The sequence below is a fragment of the Grus americana genome, chromosome 4 (genome assembly GCF_028858705.1).
Source record: "Grus americana isolate bGruAme1 chromosome 4, bGruAme1.mat, whole genome shotgun sequence".
In the NCBI taxonomy this organism is placed as follows: Eukaryota; Metazoa; Chordata; class Aves; order Gruiformes; family Gruidae; genus Grus; species Grus americana.
The window spans coordinates 28,335,149-28,358,357 of record NC_072855.1 but is presented as its reverse complement, the minus strand read 5'-3'; the positions used below and the strand labels follow the sequence as shown (position 1 = coordinate 28,358,357).

Below are 23,209 nucleotides of genomic sequence, written 5' to 3'. Positions count from 1 at the left end.
ATTTAAAGTTAATTGGCATTCTTACAACTCGCTGCATTTTATTGCCAGTAATAGAGTGTTAAGGATTCTAATAGGATCTTCTGCTTGCAGAGCCTGAGTTGATTAAGTGGTGCAACACGTTCATTTCGGAGGGCTGCTTAAATCACCAGAAAAAGTAGGTTAGGTGACTACAGATCTCCTCCTTGTTGACAGGAATTCCCACGATTAATAATAGTTTAAAAAAAAAAAAAAAAAAAGAAGCATGACTCACTATTTGTACCCCCGCTATTGTTACCAACTGGAGTTAAGTTTTCTTCTCGAACAGGAAGAATAAGAGATAGGTTTTGGTGTCGCCATAGATACTCCTGGGTTGGCATTAAGTACTAGGATGTGCTAGAAAATCCAAAGTTTGGCCTTAGCATTACTGACAACGTAGGTGGAAGACGTGGAGCACGACAGGGCTGCAGTTGGAGAAAAAGCATTAGGGAGATAATCAGCGTCACTGTCCCTTGCTGCTGTCTTCACTCCTACCAAACGTTTTCATGTTTGACTGAGGTTTTGAATGCAAAGCAAGGATTTGCACATCAGTACTAGCTCGGTAACTGTTATGATGCCTAAAATATTTCTAGATTCTCATTCATCTGCATTTTCTAGCAGCCTGAAATGTGATTTTAACATTTGTTTTGTCACTGTACTGCCATCATGTCAGGCAAGCATCCGAAAGAAACTTTAATTTCCACCTTATTTTGTGGCTTCATTATTGTCTGAGAGTTCCTGCTTCCTTCTTTCTCATGGGTCCTGCTAATCAGTAAAGGTTTGAGAGCAGAATAGCAGTTACTGAAGAGTGAACTCAAGCATAGTTTTAGTCCTGTGCTGCTGCTGCTCCTATAGGAGTTCTAATAGCATTAAATCGTAGGCTTGCCATTTTGGAGATTAGCTTCTTGGTCTTAACTCTCCCCTTCTTTCTGAGAAACTCCAAAAAATATACTTGCAAAAAATCTCTGAACGCTTATTGCCCGTGAAGGTATAATCATTTAATGAAACAAAAGAAATTAGTGCCTGAGGAGAAGCAGCTCATGCCTGTGGGAAAAATCTGTCCCTTTGCCTAATTTGATATGATTATAAAATTACAGTGTTCTGATAGCTAAAGAAAAGGTGATATCACTAGAGGAAAGCAGTTAAAGGTTTGGGTTTTTTTTTTTTTTGAGGAATGTTCCTATTTAGTTTCTTAGAACTAACAAACAAGTAAAGCAGTTCCTGCAAGGGATGCAGGAACTGAGTGGAATATTCAGTATTCTCTTATTATTGAGAAACAGAGACTAATTCCTACATTTTCTTATTAGAGCTATGTGGGGGAAATGACTTTTTCATTTCTATAGAACTTTGATTTCAGAAGCATGTCAAGTTCAGGTCAAATAAGTATTTATATATTTAAACCAACCCTAGATAAACTATAGTCTTGTGATTATGGGAGGTCAGATACGATTGGAGCTCTTCTATGTACAAGTGTGATTTGGCTTTTGTCCCTTATTTTTTAACATAGCAGATGAATGTTTTCACTTCCAGTATCTTGACAGCTCTAGTAAGAGTTTTTCCAATCTCTCGGACATCTTCTGCTCTCCAGAAATTATATTATATTCAGGAAATGTCATTGGACTACGCTGTCAGTAAAATGAGTGGTCTAACCACTCATGGATTTCCCTGACCTAATGAACACTTTGTGTTTTGTAGAAAGACGAGCAGCTTCCATTTGACGTGCTCAGAGAGCAACCCATTGCAAAACAAACAGCGTGGTATGAAAGTGTGTTATCTGAAACTTGGGAGTTTCTTCCTAAAACCTCTTCAAGCCAGACATGCCAGACTATCCAACTTTCCAGGGACCACTGAGCTACCAGCTATTGTAGGGTGAATTTTCTTTAGATTTTATCTCAAAAAAAATGTCCTTCTGTTAACTTCCAGCAAAGTCGGTTTTTTGACATTTAGCTGAAAAACTCTTAGCAGTTCTTCTCTACATAACTTGCAAACTGTTTAGTGAAATAATTTTACATGGTTTTATTTTACTTTTTGTTCACAGTTTGACACTTGTTCTGGGTGCAAGAAGTCTAAGTTCCCTGTTTTCCAGTTGCTTGTTTCTTTTTCTCCTTTTAACATTTGATTCAAAGTGGCATCTGTGAACAGTGATTTTTTAATTTTTTTTTCTTTGCAAGAGGGCCATATTCTGCTGCTGCTAAGTCTCCTTTAATTTTTAGCTGTAAATACTATGATACAACCTGAATTAACAGACTTGAGCTACTTACCCTCTTTAGAAATTTGAGTTATAAGGGTTTAGAAACTGTGGTTGTGAATTTGTAGATCATACATTTTTTTCCAACAGATACTGTTCGGTGAGACCATTGGTAGATTTATTTATTTATTTATTTATTTTAATTTACAATGTGAGTTAATTACCTGATTTAAACTGATAGCTAATGCTTTGATCACAGAATCATCATAATAACTGGTAACGATTAGCAGCTTTCTAGCCTTTTACATTGGGAACAGACGTAAATCCCAGTGAAATTAGTTAGTGCATGTGTTCCTTGGTTTAAGGGGAACTGTAGAGTCTACTGCAGAGTGAATGCACGTCTGAAATTTCAAGGTGTTTTGTCCTGTAGTAAAGGAAATACACGTTAAACCGAAACTGCTTTCTCTGATGGTTGCTTTGTGGTACCGAGCTGTGAGAGCGCAAGACCTCTGGTCGGTGCAGTGTTTTGAACGGTGTCCTAGGCATCACTCGTGCTTTCATGACAGGCTTCATAGGAGCATCTGAACCTAGGTTCAGACCCTCAAAAGTGCTTAGATGTCCAACTTTTGATTGTTAGTATTGAAGCACTTAAGTGCATCTCAGGATACGGATGCAGTTCTTGATACTGCAGTACTAAATTGCCCAATGCATGGCATGCTAATACCTGTAGTCCAGTTATTACCAATAGGACCAAATGTTAGTAATAAATGCCTTGGGGAACGTGGATTTCCTGAATTCAGTGCTTGTTGTTAATCAGCATGGTGTTTTCAGTGAGCCTTTTTGTTTTTTGGCATCTGTTTTCTTATCCATTGAGTCAACATAGGTTTTCAGAATGGGGGTTTGCATGGAAATGCTGCTTTTGATTTATTTATGGGGTAAAGGTAACTGAGCAGTGCTTGTTATTAGAGACTTACCTGACATGACCTGTGTTTGCATTTTGCTCTTGCTCGTCCACAGAACCCTCAAAGCAATAACTGTTCACATGCCAGGATCATTTATGGGAATTGTTGACCTGCAAAATTCAAATTTTCTTGCTCACTTCCTTTTCATACATTAGGTCCTGTTACTGAAGTCAAAACAGATATATATGTCACCAGTTTTGGACCTGTTTCTGATGTAGAAATGGTATGTATTTCTGGGATTAAAATGCCATTTCCTGGTTCTGAGAAACCATTAACTGCAGTGAGGAATGGATGCTTCATCTGTACTGTTCTGTCAATTATGCAAAGTAGACAAGATTAGTAACAGCTTAATTTACAGGTTATAATTAGGTACATCAGGCCTGATTCTGGTCACACTTTCACTGGTTTTTGGCTGGCTTAAGGAATTAACTTCATAGGATTTAAAACAGACTTTCATGGTGTAGAATCAGAATCAGGCCTTGTGGGGAGTGTCTAAGTCGCTCTGCTGTGGGGAAAACGTGTAATATCTTTGAAATTGCCTTTCCTTTCTGAAACTTGTGTTATTCTCAGGTGAATAATAATGACATCGTTTCACAAATACTCATTGACATTTTCATTTCAGATGAACGCCCTTTGCCGATATTTGTGCCCCTTTTAGCATCGCTTTCAGCAAATGTTTGACTGATAAGATTTTTCATAAGTGTCTGCAGAAATTGAATGTCAGTGACATGCATGAAATAGTCACAGAAGAGAAACGTTACATTTGCATGTACTGGTACTTGTGCCTGAACGGCATCTGCATTCATCTGAGGTCAAATCCAGCATAACTCTCATCAACTTGTATAGTCCTGCGGTATACGCTTAAATCATACAATAGTTTCTCTTTTTATAAAATATCCAAGAAATCACATGGAAGTAACACAGCTGTATGTGCTGAACTGAACTTCTTTAAGGGAAAGGCAGTTTCAGGGCGGTAACTTTCTTCCCATACAGTGCTGTCGTGCACTTTGTGGTGCAACTGATTTGGTTCTATCACGTGCAAAGGTATGTGATAGCGAGATATCTTTTCAAGGGCTAGATTTGTGACAGCAGTCTCATGTTGAAATGTATCTTACCCCTTCAATGGCTGTCACATACAGCGTGATGCTGTGCAGTGTGACAAGGGATACAAGAATCTGGTCCCAAGGACATCTTGTGCCTCAAGTCTAAAATGAGAGCTGCATGGCATCTCTGAGGTTTCAGTGAAGCATTTGACATGGCGCCACATGGGAAACTATTAGTTATATAGAATAAGGCAGGAGTTATATAGGAGAACAGGGACTGAAGGTAGGTAAGGTACTGGCAAAAGGAGAATTTACAGCAGATGTTTCCTGTTTCATTGTCAGGGATTAGTTAGGAGACTATTCAGGGATCCAGGAATTGGTTTTGGAATAATTTTTAGTTAATGTATCCGTTAGCGACCAAATGTAATCTGAATGTGGCTGCATTCAAAAATCTCGCTGAAACAGCAAAGTGTGGTACAGTCTCGGTACAGGGGATGATCAGAATGTCTTTTTAGAGCTGGGTTACTTTGGCACCCAGTGTAATAAAAAGGGCTGAAATCTTACATTACAAAATCTTTCACGTAGAAGCTAATAACAGAAACTGCTACTTATGAGCTATGAAGTCACCAGCAAGAAATGACACTAGAAAAGAGACTTTTCATAGATTAACTATAAACCACAGTGGAAGACGCAGCCATGGAAAAGATGACAGACATAATTCTAAGATGCATTACGCTGGTAGACGTGCCTCCTTGCCCATTTGAATAGATACGGCCATACAAGTAGTTTCAATGGTAACATTATGCAGAAGAGTTTGCAATAAAGTCAGAAAGGAACAAAATCACAACCGTAAGTTAGAAAAGACTTAAGGCTTTCTGTGTTACCTTTTCCAATGGCACATGATGCTTTTTTGTGAAATATTTTAGTTTCCCAAGATGAGAAATGCATTCCTTCAGCCATTCCTTCATGTATGATTTCTGATGGCGTGCCTGTGTCTGCAGTTCTCCAGTTGTTGTTTGCATGTTTTCTTTGGGGCACCCGAATGGCTTTTCTGAGGAAACTAACGGGAGAGTTACGTAGTTAAAAGCAAACGTGTACATATGCAAGTCTATATATAATTTATTATCCATGTTTTGTGGGCATGGCAAAGGAAATATTTAGCTTTCCTCAGTTAAAAGCTTACTTGCCATGAGTTGAAATTACATTTTCTATCCTGACTTTAAAGTGGAAGTAATCGTTTGTCCTGGTATTTTTAATTTAGCCAGCAGCAGAAAATGCATGGATATCTTTTCTTTAAAAATCTGTTGACACTTATTGTCAGAGATCATTTCATTTCCAGTTATATGCTTGACTGCAAATTCAATTGCCTGCTTCCTGCAAGCTAATTAGATTAATTATTCCTTAATGATTAAATACGTGTAGCAATTTATTGATACGACTAATATGGGAAATTAAGCTATTAAGAAGTACACAACACGCTTTAATTGGTGGAAATATGTTTGTGTAGTGGACTTCGCATTTTCTTTACTAGTGATTGATTTCTTTGCTCCTGAGGGATTTCTTTTTTTACAGGAAACACTCATACATGCAAATGTGATCTTTGTTTTTCTGCGATTTAATACAGGAATATACAATGGATGTCTTCTTCCGTCAGACATGGGTAGACAAAAGATTAAAATATGATGGCCCTATTGAAATTTTAAGACTTAACAACTTGATGGTTTCAAAGGTGTGGACTCCTGACACTTTCTTCAGGAATGGGAAAAAGTCTGTTGCACATAATATGACAGCCCCCAATAAACTCTTTAGAATAATGAGAAATGGCACCATCCTGTACACAATGAGGTATCTAACGTGTTTGTTCAGCTTCTTACAATTACTGTATGCAAAAGTTATACTGCCTAGACAAAATGGCAACCAGAGACTATTTAATTTGTTCCATTATAGGCTTACAATAAGTGCAGAGTGTCCCATGAGATTAGTGGATTTTCCCATGGATGGTCATGCTTGTCCTCTCAAATTTGGGAGTTGTAAGTTGCAATTATGAAATTTCTTGTAACTACAGAATTTAAATAGTAGAAGTAGATTTTGAGCAATTACTAAACTTTCTAAATATTAGTCTTGATACACAATCCTTACACAGACAAAACTCCTGTTAAGTTCCTTGGGAATTTTATTTAGGGCCTCAAAAATTAAACCCAGGCAGAGAACTGAAAAGCAGGCACTGATTCAGCTATTATGTGAAACCCCACTATTCTGGCTACACGCTTGAAATACGTAGGTTTTTCTTGGTTCTTAGTGAGGAATTGGGTGCTCAGTGAAGGGAGAGATTCTCTGGAGAAGACAAAGAGGGTGGGATCCATCTCAGCTTAGAACAGCCAGGGAAAAGGCACCTAGAGAAGCAGGTTATTTGTCTTTCTGTACAGTTAGCGGGGGCACGTTGACACCATAAGATAGATGTGTAGGTTATGTGCAGATTTGATCTTTAGTTGTATTTGTCTGTCTCCTGGCCTGTAATGGGAGTCTGTGTGGCAAGTTTAGACCAGATAAATAATTTTTAGACTCGTGAAAGGAATCTTAGTGCAGGTGACTTGCCTTTTCTGCTTTCAAGTCAGACATGGGTTTTTGGATAATCTCCAGACTTTGGCTAGAAGGGACATTTTGGGGCATACTGCATAACAATCGAGGGAGGTAGTTATGTTTCCCCGATTTGAATCCGCAGCAGAGACCACTGAGACCGCCTGGGGATGGTTGGTGCACTCCATTAACTACCTTGTCACTCTTGTAAGCCTCCTTTATCACTGACCTCTCCGCTTTACACTCCGATGTAGTCAGTGGCTGGACATTAATCTGTTTTCCTTGACCCCAGAGCTCTGAAGTTAGAAATGGCTGGCAGCTCCTCATAGTCTTTCCTTAGCATAAATTTACCTCATACGGCTGGGTAGTCAACCAAAAGGGGGGCATATAAAAGGCACTGCTCTGATAAGGTTTTTCATCCCTGTTACGGGGAGACTGGAGACCAGGTTCTGCCAGAATTGGCTTTGGTAGCAGCTGTATGACAGGGCAGCTTCAATAGTGGGGACTTCTCCCCACAGGCATATTTCTTCAGGCAGGATTACCAGGCAGCAGAAATTGCGCTTGACGCTAATCTGATACTTTCCTCAGTGACACTTGAAATAAGATGTAGCCGTTTCAAATGCAAGACTGATTTAAATTAATTTTAACAGGAGTTTGGGCTGTGTAGGGATTGAATGCTAGCCCTAAGTTATGTCTTTTGTATTAAATGTAAAATGTTTCTTTGGGTGTGCTTATTTTTGGGCTATTGTGAATTTTTTGCTGACCTCTGGTTTCTGGGAAATATTTTAAACACAAGTTTAAAATATTATACTTTGTAGTATTGTGTAGTTTTTAGTATAGTAATTCTTTTCTGTAAAGAAATGTGCACCCATTCTCCAAAATGTATCATCCTTATACATGCTTTTTTATATATTAGTATATTTTAATGATAAAATTTTAGATAGCAATTTCTAAAATAATTTAAAGATAAACTTTACATGCCCAAAACGGCTGATCCAGAAAGAACTCATGTTTAGACTTCACATTCAAATGTGAATTTGTGTGTGACACTTTGACATATCACCTTAGCTGCTATTTATTCTCCTCTGAGGGTTGTTTTTGGGGGTAACTTAATGTGAAGGGTATCTTCTAAAGTTTTTAGTGTGAGTCTTGCCGTTTGATTTCGGTAGGTTTGGATTGGGCTCTTAGTAAGATGTGAGTAGACGTTACCTATTTATGCAAACTGATGCTGTGTTGTAGATGCTTATCCAAAGAGTGAAATGATTTATACCTGGACAAAAGGACCTGAGAAGTCAGTGGAAGTTCCTGAGGAGTCTTCCAGTTTAGTTCAGTATGACCTGCTTGGGCATACGGTATCCACTGAAACCATTAAATCTATTACAGGTAGGAATCTCGTCAGTAAAAATCAACTTGAGGTAAAACTTACCCTGTAACATCGCCTGAAGTGTTTTTCTTTCCTTTCTGTAAGGTGTTCTACTGAATGTCATAGGGTATATTTTAAGGGCTGAGAGCATAAATCTGAATCAGGTTTCTGTCCTTCAGATTTACATGTGCAGATTCATTACAGTAAATTGCGACGGTCTTTCAGAAAGCTAGAATGAGATCATTACTCTGAGGGACAAAATGAGCATTTAATCACTGCTTAAAATGCAGTTTGAAGAGTCAAGAGGATGCCTGGGTGAGGAAGTAATTTCTCAGCACTGTATCCACATTATGTGCAAAAGACTTCCTTTGTTTGACGGTGCAAACAGCTCGGGATAGAAGTACAGCGTACAGAATGGGTTATTAGGGCCCTAAAAACCCTCTAGTCAGATAAGGATAGGCACAAATGCATTAGTCACAATAGATACTTCTGCTGATTTGTGCTGTAAGAAATAAGGCAAATGGCAAGTACAGGCATCCGAAATGAGTGAAGTGTCACTGATGAGCAGTGTGGTGATAAACAAGCATATTCCCAAAATATTTTTAAAATTTGGAATCATTTTCTAAGCGTCAGCAAGTTTGGGTGTTACGAGATGGTCAAAATGAAACAGATAATGCAAATATATTTGATGTATTGCTCTGTGAATATTTTTCTCAAAGATGAAACAACGTTTTGCAATACACTAGAAATTTACTTTTCAGCATATTGATTATCATGAGTTAGCAACAGAATTTCCTTACTATCCCCAAAATGCTCATTCTGTAGTGCTTTATTTAGACAGTTTATTCAGTTTATGGTAAAACTGCAATTTCTTTTTTGTTTAATATGAATGGTAATATTTAGATAAACTTACAGTATTTTTAATTCTTGTCAATGAATTTTGCATTTGCTTCATTATCACAGTGGTGCTGATGTGTAAACCTAGTAAAAAGCTGCGATACTTCCATGTAATTTAATGTGCATTATTGTTGTTATTGTTTTATTTGACAGGTAGGTACCATAATGTTCTGGATACTATGGTAGGTAGCTAGCTTGTGTCTTGGGGGTCTTTTCTTCAAAAAGATGCCAAAAGAATTTTTAAAATCGTGCCTATGCTGTAAAAAGTGATCCAGTATTAGCTGTACATTTATAATATTTTTGATAGCAGTTTCTGAATGGCACTGTATGGACCTACAAGAATTCTTTGTTTAAAACTTTGTTTCATTCTTGTCTCTGAGAAACATACCTTTCTATACACGTTAAGTGGTATGAATAGCATCATCTTAAACAATCCTAGCTGTTAGTCTGAAACAGTTATTCTGCAACACAAACGTTTTATGCGCAGCCAGAAAAATATTTTCTTTTTTTTTTTTTTTTAGGTGAATATATTGTTATGACAGTTTACTTCCACCTCCGACGGAAAATGGGTTATTTTATGATTCAAACCTATATCCCATGCATTATGACTGTGATCCTTTCTCAAGTTTCATTTTGGATAAATAAGGAGTCTGTTCCAGCTAGAACTGTGTTTGGTAATTATTTCTTTTTTACTTTTTCTCATACTTCCTCTTTTAATGACTTTCACTGGAATAGGCCTTTCTAGTGGATGGGGTGTACTGCCTCTGTGCCAGTGCAGAAACAAGGGAAAGATGGAAATTCAGAGGAATTTTTGCTATCAATGTATGAAGAATGTATTATATGAATCCTTGGAAACTGAAGAGAAACCTGGAATATTTAACCAGAAGGGTGACATGGTTACCTGTGGCACATGGATGTACATCTGTGGGTATTCTGCCTACTTGGGGGAGCAAATTGGGAAGACCTCGCCCTGAGTAATCCAGTCAAGTCCTCAGCCTACATCCAGAGCAGTTTTATCCTCCAGTTGACAGTAATATAATTACTTAAACTCACACCTTCTAAAATCCTTTTAAAGTAATTTGATTGGGAGTGTGCGAGATGTACAGATGTCTTCTTGTGAGATATGTGTCATCAGTGGAAGCTTGCTATGGGTAAGACTTTTAGTAGTTTCATGTTTAGTGCGCTTCTCTCCTTTCTGCCATTGCCATTATGAAAATGAATTCAGAAAACAAAACGATCGCAAGATATTAAAATTGCCCTCATCAAAATACAGCTTGAATGAGATGCTACAGTGAACTCTGAAAATAAAAAAACAAAAAAGCTTCTATGGAAGTCAAAGCATAAGAAATTAAATGGAAATACGATTCCTAACAAAGAAGTAGGATAAAAACATTTTTAAAAGCAGTCTTTGTAGAGCAATGTCTTGACTTTATAATGACTTTAGTCTAAAGCAGGACTAATCAGGAAGAGAATGTTCTACAAAAAGCCTTTCTATAGATAGATAGATGCTGGCAAGAGTGATAGGAATTAATGTTTCTACGTGACGGCCCATTCAAACATGTAAGTAGAGTCAGAACACTGTTTAGTATCACAAATTAGACAAGTTTAATGATGAGTTATAGGAGAAACAACCTGTAAACCTAATAAGAACTCCACTAGCTCTCAACTCCAGCATTACATTAGGGAAACTAGGACATCACTTCACATGCCTTTGCAGTGATGTTGAGTAATGGCACTTTTTTGAAGGGACTATTGCCATGAACTTATAAGGTAAAATCTGTATTTAGAGACAAAATGTGATAATTGAAAATGTACACATTATAGCGTCATAGATGTAATACGTGTCGTCATACCCATATATGAGATTAAAAACAAATAATAAAGGTTGGACATCCACTGAGTTACAGATAAGTCTCTCAAACACCTTTGAAAACAAGTGGCTTAAAGTATGGCTAGAACCATCTTTTTAGTTTTCTGACAAATGCTGAAAGGGACCTTGTTTTTTAGAGGTTTTCTTAAGATAGAAATGTTGCAGGCAAGAGATAGGAATGAGGCCAGAATATCTGCTACGGTACCAGCTTTTGAGAGGAACTGTCAGAAGATGCTAACCAAAAGATCTTTCCATTGGACGCTGCACGATTAGGGAAAACTTGGCAAAGGTAACAGAGGAGGGATACACAAGGAACTAAGGTACATCAGGTCGTGATTTCCGCAGTCAGAGCTTCAGATGTTTGAGTCTGGTGATTGTGGGAGTTTGGTGTTTCTTAGGGGAAAGACAGCAGTAATTTTCAAACAGATTTTTAAAATTAATTTTTATATTAAAATACTCTTTAATATATTTTTATATGGTTACATGCATTTCTAATCAGAAGCTTGCAAGTATTTAGCTCTGGATAATTACAGTTCATGTGTATATATAATATTTTTTACCAGAACTTAATTCCCTACCCCGTAAATCTCTGTGGCACATATCCAAGGGCAGTTGCGGTGACAACTGAGTTTCCCAGAACAATGACTGAATAGGGGGAAAACTGATAAAAGACTCTGACAGTAAACTGTAATACTGTCACAGCCTCCCCTCTCCTCCTTTGTATTTAAGGAATGGTTGGCCATTCAAGTCACTTTGCCCTATTCTTACATCTGTTAAACAAATGTCTTTAAAAAGACAATTCAGGCAAACTATTTGCTTAAAGTGGACAAAGGTAGAATCAGGAAGGATAGGGCTTAGCGGGGATGGGTCTCTTCCAGGAAAAAAATAACTTTCCATAATTTTTTTTCCTCAGACTTAAACGTTTATTTTCAGTGGTGTGTTTTTCAACACCTTCCCACTGCAGAAGGTTTTGTGAGCTTACATATGTGTTTTTATCCTGCTGAGTTTTCTCTGAGATATTCTTTGTGCTTTCATGAACTGGCTATTAGTCTTTTTTTCTTTTTTCTCCTCCTTTAATAGGAGAGACTGGTTTCATTGCGTCCTGTTCTCTGTATGGCAGTGTGTAGGTGAAGCTTTTTCATATTATGTTACCCAGATGGGATAGCACCATTTAGGGAATAGGGGATGTGAGGATCATGTTGGAAAACATGCTCTTAATTATTTTGAATTCTTCTCAACATATGCATTTCATCTTGAATTACAATGGGTACAGTGTTCTTTTCATAAGAGTAAAGACATCTCCATTTGTAGTCAGTCTTCCTTGATGTTATCATGGTAGGACTTAAGCAGTGTTCACTATATACTCACTATTTTATATTTGAATGATATTTTGGATGCAAAAAGAAAAAAACCCCATGCCTTGGTTTTATACAGCATGTATTTGCATTTGAAGTGTTACCATGAAGTGGTCATATTATGAGCTCAGTGTTCATGCCTGTACATTTTAATTAAGAAGTTGTTCTTTCAGAAGATGAAATTCTAATTAAATCTCATTGGTCCACTAGTAGCAGAAGGGTTTAAAAGTAAAGGTGATGGTTTGCTTATTAACAGAGTTTTTTACATAATATTCCAGTTTTCCTTAGCACCAAAACAATTTTCCATGACTTGGTGGCGCCTGGATTACAAGTGGGATCAGAGGAACAGATGCAGAGTTAATAGGTGGCATTCTGAACCCGTTACAGGAGAAGCGATGCTTTTGTTGCAGGATGAGGAGCTCTCCCCTATTTAACAACTTAAATTATGTTCAAATGTTTAGAAAAGAGCTTGTAAGAAATCCTATTGAACTTGACATGAAAAAAGAATGAAATGAAGGCTTCCATGTTTTCTTCATGTGATCTATAGATGATCTGCTGAAGTCATGGCTTCCCATGCCTCCTTTGAAAACTGTTTAACTGTTTTACGTGCATAGCTGCTCATAGATATATGATTGTTGCCATGACTTAAATCTAAGGCACTATTCCCAAGCAGCAGAGAAAGACTCCTACATGATTTAAAATTCTTTGTTTGAACCTGCTTGCCTGTTCTCACTCTGATCTACTTGGATTCAGCAGTGCTTTTGTTTTGTTTCTTTGAAGGAATAACCACAGTGTTGACAATGACGACACTGAGCATCAGTGCAAGACATTCACTGCCAAAAGTATCCTATGCTACTGCCATGGACTGGTTCATAGCGGTCTGCTTTGCCTTTGTGTTCTCTGCTCTCATTGAGTTTGCTGCTGTCAACTATTTTACTAATATTCAAATGGAAAAAGCCAAAAGGAAGACGGTAAAATCCCTCCTTGAATTTCCAGTTGCTCCAGTACAAAGACAAAGAAGTACAGAAGAGACACTCATGGTACGTTTTCAACTTAAACAAATATTTTTGATCTTTTTGGTACTGTTTCTCAGTAAAAACAGGCCTCTAACTTCCTCCCAGGTTCCATCTGAGCTAACAATGCAGTGTAAGTCGGCATAATGCAAGACTAATGCTACACCGTATTCAATGATAAAATCCTGTAAAACATTATTTAATTCTTTCTTGCATGATTGGATTAACTTGGAGGAGAGGAGGAGATTGTGTCCATCCATACCTGCAGTCTTTTCTGTATTTAGCTGTGTCTTGGTGAAGGTCAGTTAGGATGGGTATGTTTAGGAAACTGTCTTTTCCTTTGCACATTGATTCTGATTGGACTGATTATACAGACCATGATATTACAGATTATAAGGACAGCATGTTATCTTATGTGGCTAATGTCTTTAAAGAATCGAAGTATGCAGTTCTACCTTGGAGCATTTTCGTAGATGTCACCGTTCTCTGCTCGTTGCATGTATCATCTATCTAGAGTTATATTTCTTCATCAGTTACAATTTCAGGAATTTTTGAAGAATGATGGATGAAACCTTTGTGTCCACCATAGATATCATTTTAATGTAACTTTATGCATCTTTGCACAGGAGCTCACCTCAACTCCTTAACAGGTTTTGGGGCTCTGTTTAACAAAACAATTTCCAGCTTCCATAGCTCTTTGGATTAAGCGTGACTTGTGTGGTAGCTATCTTAGCGTGCAGACCAGTTGATAAAGACTTGATCTCATTTCCAGCTCACCAGTGATTCTCCTTTCCTCCCTTTTCCCATTCCCATACGCTGACTAGCTCCTGCATTACTCCTTCTATTCATGAGACACCTAGCTAACAAAGTCATTACAGCACTTGCACCAGTCGTGTGGTAGGCCAGTAATTCCCAGCCATGGTTGACTCTCTTGGCAACACCACTCAAGAAGTAAGATGTTGACAGCAGCATTGTAATTTACTCTTCCTGTCAGGCTGACTTTCTAATTTCCTTTGGCTGAGCTGTGACTTAAGAACTGCTGTTTTAGGCTAACTCTTGGTAATTTTGTCTTCTGTCTCTTTTCGCATCTCATTTGTCTCCTTCCCTATTCATCTGCTCTTTTCTGCCTCCCTGCCCTTTCCATTTGATACCGTTGCTCAGCTGCTGTCCACCCACTTCTATTTTTCTTCCTCTTCTTTGCTCTCCTACCATAGATCATTACTGTTTTCAATCTCCTGACTCTGTTGTCCTGTTAGCTCCCATTTCTGCTTTAAAGGATGGATGTGTCTTGAAGAGTTGGTTACACATGTCACTCCTTTGACTAATAGTAAGAGACAGGAAAAAGAAAGAGTCTGTTTATAGTAGTGTATAGTTTGCCTTGTACATAGAGGAATTGGTGCCATTAGTCTATGCTAAGCTTCTTGATTATACATCATGCGGTTTTGTATAGTATCTCGGGCACTCCTGAGGAGAGTTAATAAATACTGCTTTTGGTGATAGTCAGGTTTTACTCGGGTCCATAGGACAATAAATTACATAAGCACAATTTCATCCTAGGTTTATTTGTAAGATTTGATTAAAACAAAAGGAAAAAGTAGTTTTCTCGGGTAGCAATGATGGAGGCTTAACACTGTTTTGATTCATGATCAGAATTGCTTTAACTCAGTCTTGTATCATGCTTAGCCATTTACACACATTTGGAGAAACTTCTTTTGCTCTCTGTTATGCTTCTTCCCCTCTTTTTTCTTGTTTTTTTTTTTTTTTTTTTTTTTTTTAACAACAGAACACACAGAGCTTCACTCAACTTGAAAGCTAGGCAAAATGAGATGTAAACAGTTCTATACCACAGCTTAATGAATGCCCCTGTGATAGATGTGGTAGTGTGCTTACGGGTTGGGGGATCTTGAGAGCACTCAAGGGAGCAATCTACTTTTTTGAAGGGTTACACGTTAATGTTATGAGTATGCAAATGAGTGATAATGTTGATTGTAACTTGAACTGGGTTTCTTTAATGGCTTTTTCTCCAGTTATGCCTATGCTAAGACTTGAGTCTTTGCTCTTCCAACACAGGTGTACAGGGTGAGCCCACAGATACTGTTATAAAGGCTTAGCTATTGTGCAGTCCTTTCCATCACTAGAGAATTACTTCTGTCCTCAGCTTCTGCTGCACAGAACAGAAGCTAGTATGGCCCTTAGACTCTGTTTTCCAACCTGACTTGTAATACAGTCCTTCTCCTTAAAATTTTAGTTTTGCTTATAAAAGGCTAGTCTAGAATTTTCTTATGCCTTATTATGAATCTGATTTTTTTTCCCCTACACATACACTGTCTAATCAGTGCTGATTTACCAGAGATAACAGAATTTCAGCTTCCCTGGGAGTTTGTGGTGCACAAAGAATGAAGGACAATAGCCTGACTGTAGGATGTAATCTGTCAGCATTGTTTCTTAACATAAAGACTACACATTTTATCTTCATAGCTTAATGATAGGCTTTGATTTCTTAACCCAGTTAGTGTTTCAAAAAAAAGTCTGTACTACGTTGCCACTATTGTGCTAGAAATTCTGTTATTAGCAATACAATTGCCAGAGCTCAAGGAAAAATTTCATTTTAAACTTGAAACTTTTTTTCAAACAGACTTTACCTAACCTGGTAAACTTGCCAATCTCCCAAAATTAAAAATTTTCACTTAGCCCAGGGAGGAAGTGTGTGTAAATTGGGAAAGAAGATGCCCGAATACCTAAACCCTACGGTTCTTTCTGGTGCGTATCTTACCATTTGCAACCTGCTTTGGATCTTCTACTAATTGGAAATTGGAATACTCTTATGTCTGTTAGCCCTGTACTTTTGCCTGCCTTGAAATGGCATAAAGCTGGCTGTGCTGGCTTTTCATAATTTTGGTCTCATCTGTATAGGTCCCCTGAAAAGAAGAAAAATACAGAGCAATTGAGGCTGTTAAGGAAAACAAGCAAGGTGATAATTATACTTTTAAATGAGGATTTTGTATTATAGGCTGTTGATTCTGCATTATTCACTGTATTGTTATGCATATTTGATTTTTTGTTGTTGTCATCCAGTAACTTGGTGGGATTGTCCTAGAGGGGTTCTAGGAGGCAGAAAGTTGGGCTATGAAACTGGATTCCCTATAGAACATGGGGATTTTACTATCTGATAGTACTAGAAATTAGGCATATTAATAGTAGGGTTTGGTAAAATAAAGATAAATTGCACATAGTTGGAAGTCCCTTTTTGACATGCATGTGTCTGACCAATTTCTGACCATAGAATTAAAGTGGGTTTTCTATATTGAATCAGTTCATATATTGCACTAATTAGAATTCTTGGTGGTGGGTTGTTCTTTTCAGTCAAAAACACTTTTGCAGTTGTCTTTGATCAAAGGCAACTCCTATCATTATGATCAAATAATGTGGGATGTGTTCATTCATATTATGTATTTCTTTGCCCCAACCAATACATCTTTACTGTAGCAAACATATATGCCTTTCTAATTTATTCTCTTGCATAATTATATTTACTTTTTTTGGAGCTACATGGTGAGTGCGACTGATCAATATATTGATTACAGAAAGCATTAAATGAATTTTGGAGGCTAGCCAAGTAATCTGAACTGTGTTGATTCCAACAAAAAAATCCCGATGTCAAGCTCATTTACGGGGCGGGGGGTGGCAGGAGTGAGCCTGTAGTACCTGCGAATGCAGTGTGTGCTCCTCTATCACTCGATTTGGATTTCGCCATGGTATTATTTGACCTCCTCCCCCTCCCTGCCCCATTTCAACTCTTTCTTCTCGTTACCTATAACTTTCTGACACAAATTTAATGTGTTTCCCTACGGAGTGCAGTTCTGCAGTAGACATCACATGAGTAAGACCCAAGCTTGTTGGAGATCTGCCTTGAGCTCACAAAGGACTTGGACAGCCTCACTCATCCCTTCTGTCAGGCACAGTGAAATAGTACTGGAGTCTCTTTAAGCCAAGACAGATGACTTACACCATGGTCTCCTGTGATATCCTTATCTTGGAAGCAAGTTAAAATGCTTTCAGGTTAGAAGGAACGAACCTGTCCCTAAATGTTCTGAACTCCTTTCTTTAGTAAAAGTGGAAGTGTTGTTGCAAGTCAGTGTGTGGTGGAAATGAATGATTTATAGTTTGTTATTGGACTCCTGAGTCTATTTTTATGCTTCTGCACTATTTCCTTTTCACTGTATTCCTATGAAGTTTCTTTTTAAAGATCTACCCAATTTTGGAGATGAAGAATGCTACTGAAAAATAGTCTGAAAAAAAATAGGCTCCTAAACACTGTTAGCATGAGCTTTAGCCTCAGCTGTTTGTTAAAAGAGTGTGAAACTTGAAAAAACAGTTCAGGCTCAAACAAACCTTTTGAATGCAATAATTTCTTTAAACTCGGTCACAAATAGATGGTAACGCTCCAACTTTTTTCCTCTTTTCTGAAGCCAGTTAAGTGTCACATTGTCTTGAGTAAGTCTCATTGCATCTAATGGAGGAACTCAAAGGTCAAACTCTTCAGTGCCATGTAGATGCACACTCCTCTCCTCACCAGGAGGATCCATGGTGGGGTGGTATGTGACTGACATGTGCCTGACAAGTTTACAAGAAACATTGTCATGTGGGCAGCCTGCATACATGCTTTCATGGGATGAAGATGTATTTTCTATGAGGGGAATACTTGCCTTTTAGCATATGATGGAGGCGGGGGCAGAGCGGGGATGCTTTAGCAGCATTTGGTGAACAAACATCTGGAGCAATTCATCCAGCTCATGCCCAACTCAGTGCCCTGTCTCAGGACTTCCAGAGCAAGGAAGTTCTGATGGGCTGGATACAATCCAGAGGCTGTAGGCTGGATAATTACTTTTTTTATTTGTTTGTTTGCTTGTTTGTTTTGGGGTTTTGTTTGGGTTTTTTTCTGTGTGTGTGTGTGTGTCTTGTGTCTAAGGCCTAGACTGTAAGTGAAAGTGGAAATTTTAACCTTTAAACCAAAACCTCTTTTTGAATATGTAGACATATAATGAAGAGAGGTGCATAAAATGTACCATCTCTAGAGTAGTACTTGAAGGTACTGCCGCTAAATTTATTTGCCGCTAAATTTATTTTGCTTCTTCCTTGGACTAGTAGAAAAATACTTTCCCCTGTCCCAGTAAACAGAGCAGTGGAGTTAAACGCATTTTTCACGTATATGGAGGGAGGTATCTGAAGAGCAGTCAGATCGTAATGGTGGTGGTACTTGGACCACAAGATGATGATGGTCTGTTTACTGAACTCCTTATGGGGATGCATAGCCTACCTCCTCTGTGTGACTTGAATAGTCCTGCAGTTGGAACAGCATTTCACTTTTTAAATATAATAATAATTTTTTGCTGCTTCAGTACTTCCACACTGCCTAGGGTGTTATGGTTTGGGTTTTTTTAGAGCACTGGCATTTAAAACTTGGATCCTAATGAAGGACTCCGGTCTCAAGAAATGCATAGAGTTTGTGCAAATACAAGGACAGGACCACACAAAGGGAGGCTGCTGTGCCATGGGAATAATTTCTTTGATACATCAACAATTTTCTGTCACTCTAGTTTCATTAGTCAACATTTTTGCTGTCAATGATTTGCAGTCATAATATGCTGGCATCATGTTTCAGTAGGATGAGAGTAGATGCAGGTCATAAACAACTGGCATATCTCATACTGAACGCTATTTGAAAAATAGGAGAGAACGACTACCTGGGGTAAGGTTGCAGTGACTTAGTGGGAACCTTGAATGTTTGGATACGCGAAGATAGAATAGATCCAAAATTGTTCTTAAAATATTTTATAAGCTGTGATGCTCAGGGACAATGTTTTGTGGGGTTTTTCCTTTTTTTTTAAATTTTTTTTTTAAATTTTATTTTTTGGGAGTTCTTTTTTTGATTGCTTGTTTGGTTTTGTTTGTGGTTTGTTTCTGTTTTTCTTTGATTTTTGTTTTTTACTTGGTTCGCTAGACTGAGTCCTACCCAGCGACTGACACAACTCACAATGTATAAAGCTAAATATGTGCCCAAACAATATGATTGGGACATAAATATGGGGTGTACAATTTAAAATGGTTTTCTTAATATTTCACGTAGTATGTCTTTCTAAATAGCACAAATTAAAATGCTATATTAAAAAACTTGGTCTCTTTCCAAGAACCTGATATTGCTCTACCTTTAACATGGTTGAGTTGTGGAATAATTTTACACTGGAAGTAGAAACATTTGTCTACTGCAAAGTGAGCAGAGTAATTACTGGAAGTATGCGATGTAGTATAAGTTTTGGGGCTCGATTCTGCCACAACGTAACTGTGATGTAAACTCCATTGAATTCTAGAATTCTGTTATGATGAAGGTAAAAAATGGCTGGGTGTTGATAAAACGAATGTAAGTGTTGGAATTCAAAGTTGGGGAATGAGGTTTTTTTCTTAGAGTCAAAAAGTTTTTTGTTCGGGTTTTTTGTTTCTTTGGATTTGTGGGTTTTTTTAATATGCACCAAAAAAAAAAAAAGCAGGAGTTTAATTTCAACACCTGATTTATAACTAAACAAGAAATCCTGCTGGAGTGCTATCTCCTCCAACCCTTATTAGGAAATGCAGTAATTGCTCACTCTTCAATTTTCATTAAGTATTATAATGAACTACCACAATAGTAGGCAAGGGAATGTGAGAGATATGCTCAGCTGTTATTCATCTGATGCTCAAATACCTGACAGTTTTTACTGTGGTTACTGGAAGACTTAATTTAAATGGTGTTAGGATAAGGCTTTTATTTTGGAAACCAAAGCATAGGCCAGTAATGTCAGTATTTTAAGTGGCTATTCTAGAAAATACTACACCCCATTGTTTTTAATTTTTAGAGTATGCTTAAGTGCCTTTCTCTGTCATCGTGCTGATCTGCTGAAAACAGACACTCCTTATGATTTCCTCATTAGAATAAGGAATACAATCCTGTTCAGCATGAAAATAACTTTTATTACTAATGTCAGTTGCAGGCATTAAACAAGGTCTTGTATTGATCAAATTGCAATTTCCTTCTTTTTTTTCTTTTTTGTTTTTACATGCAAATATTAAGTACTAAAAAAAAATAAAATTGTGGTAGCATTTCAGAAACACCAAGTCAGAATAAACCTGTATGGTGACAGGGGTAAGACTTTCAGATTGTTCAGCATCCCTGATAATGCAAATTGTCAAGGAGTTTATAGTTTTCCTTAGATGATTAGTATGAAATGATGCCTTTGAACACAAGGCTCTTCATATTTTCTGCTTAAAGCTTTTTCTGTATTTATATTTAAATTTCAGTTTTGTTTCCCCTCCGCAAAGAGTTTTCAATACTGGTGAGCCCAATGACACCAAATTGCAATTGAGTTTCACAGCTGTGTATGAGATTTCTAGCTGACTTCATTTTTACATTGGGAAAATTGGAGTCAGAAGAAATAAATGTTGAGAGGCTTGGGAAAATCTACAAGGCAATAAGTGTTCAAGGCATTTTCAGTGAACTGCTGAAGCAAATTTAACTACAGCTTTAAGGTCACCAAAAATTGAAAGATACAGAAAATAATGAAGGTCTTTTGTCCCTAATCAGCTGCTGTTCTTCCTTTCATAGATGTTATACAGAGCACCTCAGCAGTTGGTTAGCACCCAACCTAGCCTAATGGATTTATTCCCCCCCGCCTCCCAGTTATGTTTTCAGTTCTTTCTTTTTTGTCATGATATAAATAAAATCTTTCAGAATTGTGCACACCAGTACTTAAGAACCATATACATATGTACTTACATATACATACATACACATATGTATGCATATGTATGGCTCTTAAGCACCATACAGGTGGATGGGTTTATTTGGCATAAATTTGTCATCCATTTTTTGAAAAAAGGTTCTTCTAATTTATGGCTCTTCAATAACCTGGAATTCACTTTTCTTCCACATCGTGCACTTTTAGGCCTATGTAATGGTGGAACATAAGATGGAGCGCTGCTCTTACCTCTCCTCCCCTCCCATCATATGGTTCAGATCACAAAATGAGCAGTTGGATGGTCGACTGGCTTTTAAGCTTATCTACCCTCACTTTTTTCCTCCTAAAATAATCTGCGTTGCTCTTTACACCTCTAAAGCTATGGACTAGAATTCACTGTATTTTGTGGCAGGTGGAGCTTTTACTTGGTCATATTCCAGGTCTCTGTAAAGCAAAACAAAATCTCTAGTACTATTCCAGTAAAATTTTGATTGACTGGCTCTACAACATAATAGTAAAACATGGTAGATTTCTCCTCCAAGTTGTGCATTTGCTAGCAGCACGGCAATATGGTGACTCAGTGGGATTTGGGACAAGCAGCATTATTTACACTGATGACAACATGCTACTTCCCTGGTAAATGTCAAATGGTGTGAATTTGGCAGGCTATGTAATGTCCTCCCAGAAGAACAGACTGTTTTCTTAGGAAAGAATGGTAAGGATAAAAAACACTATGGTAGAGTTTAATAGGAAAATATTACTAAATTACCACACAAACAATTTTCATGTTGCAGCTAAACAGTAAGCAATGCCAGGCTTTCAGTTGCTTTAAGCCTTCCAATTTTTGCATGAGTTTTCATTTGAGTTAATTGAGATCCCCCAATTTGGGAAACCAATGCTTTCATACAGCATGTCACTGACCTTCCTATATATTAATTTACCTCCTTGAAGGTTTAATAGTGCCGTCATGGAAGGCTCTAATCTTAGTCTTGCAAAATTAAGTGAGGCATAAAGATGTTTATTTACTGTTCATTTTTTGTTTCATTATAGTAATACCTCTTTGTTATATGCTTGATTATTCTAATAAACAATTAAAATTCTTATGTGTGATTTTAACACTGCTTTGATTGCAGTACCCTTTTCAGATTGGTTGTTGGTTTTTTGTTGTTTGGTTTTTTTTTTTCCTTTGGTTGGTTGGTATTTGTGGTAGGTTTGTTGTTTTGGTTTGGTTTTTTTTTTTTTTTTTGTAACTGAGATTAAATATCCAAAATGGTGATTAGGCACCTAAAAGGCTTAATTACTGTATTTCCCCAGGTAGGCATGTACAGAACTGACTTGCTGCTTCCAAAGTGTTTGCTATGCATCTTAGGTGGAAAAATACCTACTCCGTTTCATCCAAATGGCCAGCATGCCCGTTAGATACAGCCTCACACGAACCTCACCTGGGAGTCTGAGCAGGCTTGAGTCCTGTCCCTTCTGTCTTGCAGAATTGTGTTAGTAACCAGACTGCTAGGTAGTCTGTGGGATGTTAACTTCCTATTGAAGCTGCTCTTATTATGTTAAATCATTTATATGGGGCCAGGGAGAAAGAGAGGAATTGATTTTGGAGCCAGCTTGTCTGTGCACGCACTGCCACGGGAGGGTGAGATCGAAGTGCGCAGAATGCAACATCTCTAACAAGGAATGAGGACAACTTGTCCTAGAATATCCAGTAGCCCGGTGGGGAAGCGTTTGAGATGTGGGAAGCCTGCGGTGATACCCCTGCGACAGTCAGGGCAGATTTGAGAAGAGGTCTTCTATCACCAAACCTACATTCCCATCGTGGTCGCCGGGTTACCGTAGAGGAGGATAGAGTCTTTTTCTGAGTGTCTTTTTACAGTGTGACTTGGGTTTCTAGCTCCAGGAAAGAGCTCAGAGCTGAAAGTGCTGGGTACAGTTGGATGGCTGCTTCTGCAAAGGCATGTAATTCAGGCTGTGATCCTACCCAGGGCATTTCTCTCCAGCTCTGACAGCTGCTTGCTGGATGTCGAAGCGTTAGCTCTCTCCGCTAGGACTGGTACCAGATGGTGGTGTTGTGACTTGGAAATTCTGCTGCGAATTTATCCCTGAGAAAATAGAAACTACTGCTTTAAATACTGTAATCCCTCTGTCCCAGAG

At 37.9% G+C, this 23,209-nt stretch overlaps 1 protein-coding gene across 1 annotated transcript in view; it reads left to right on the top strand.

The window, feature by feature from the left end:
• Positions 1-23,209, top strand: part of GABRA4 (gamma-aminobutyric acid type A receptor subunit alpha4) — a 44,787-nt gene that overhangs the window by 6,476 nt on the left and 15,102 nt on the right. The window contains exons 3-8 of the mRNA XM_054825204.1: positions 3,321-3,388; positions 5,833-6,053; positions 6,156-6,238; positions 8,025-8,168; positions 9,567-9,719; positions 13,051-13,310. Coding sequence (XP_054681179.1) covers positions 3,321-3,388; positions 5,833-6,053; positions 6,156-6,238; positions 8,025-8,168; positions 9,567-9,719; positions 13,051-13,310 — 929 coding nt within the window. The remainder of the gene's footprint in view (positions 1-3,320; positions 3,389-5,832; positions 6,054-6,155; positions 6,239-8,024; positions 8,169-9,566; positions 9,720-13,050; positions 13,311-23,209) is intronic.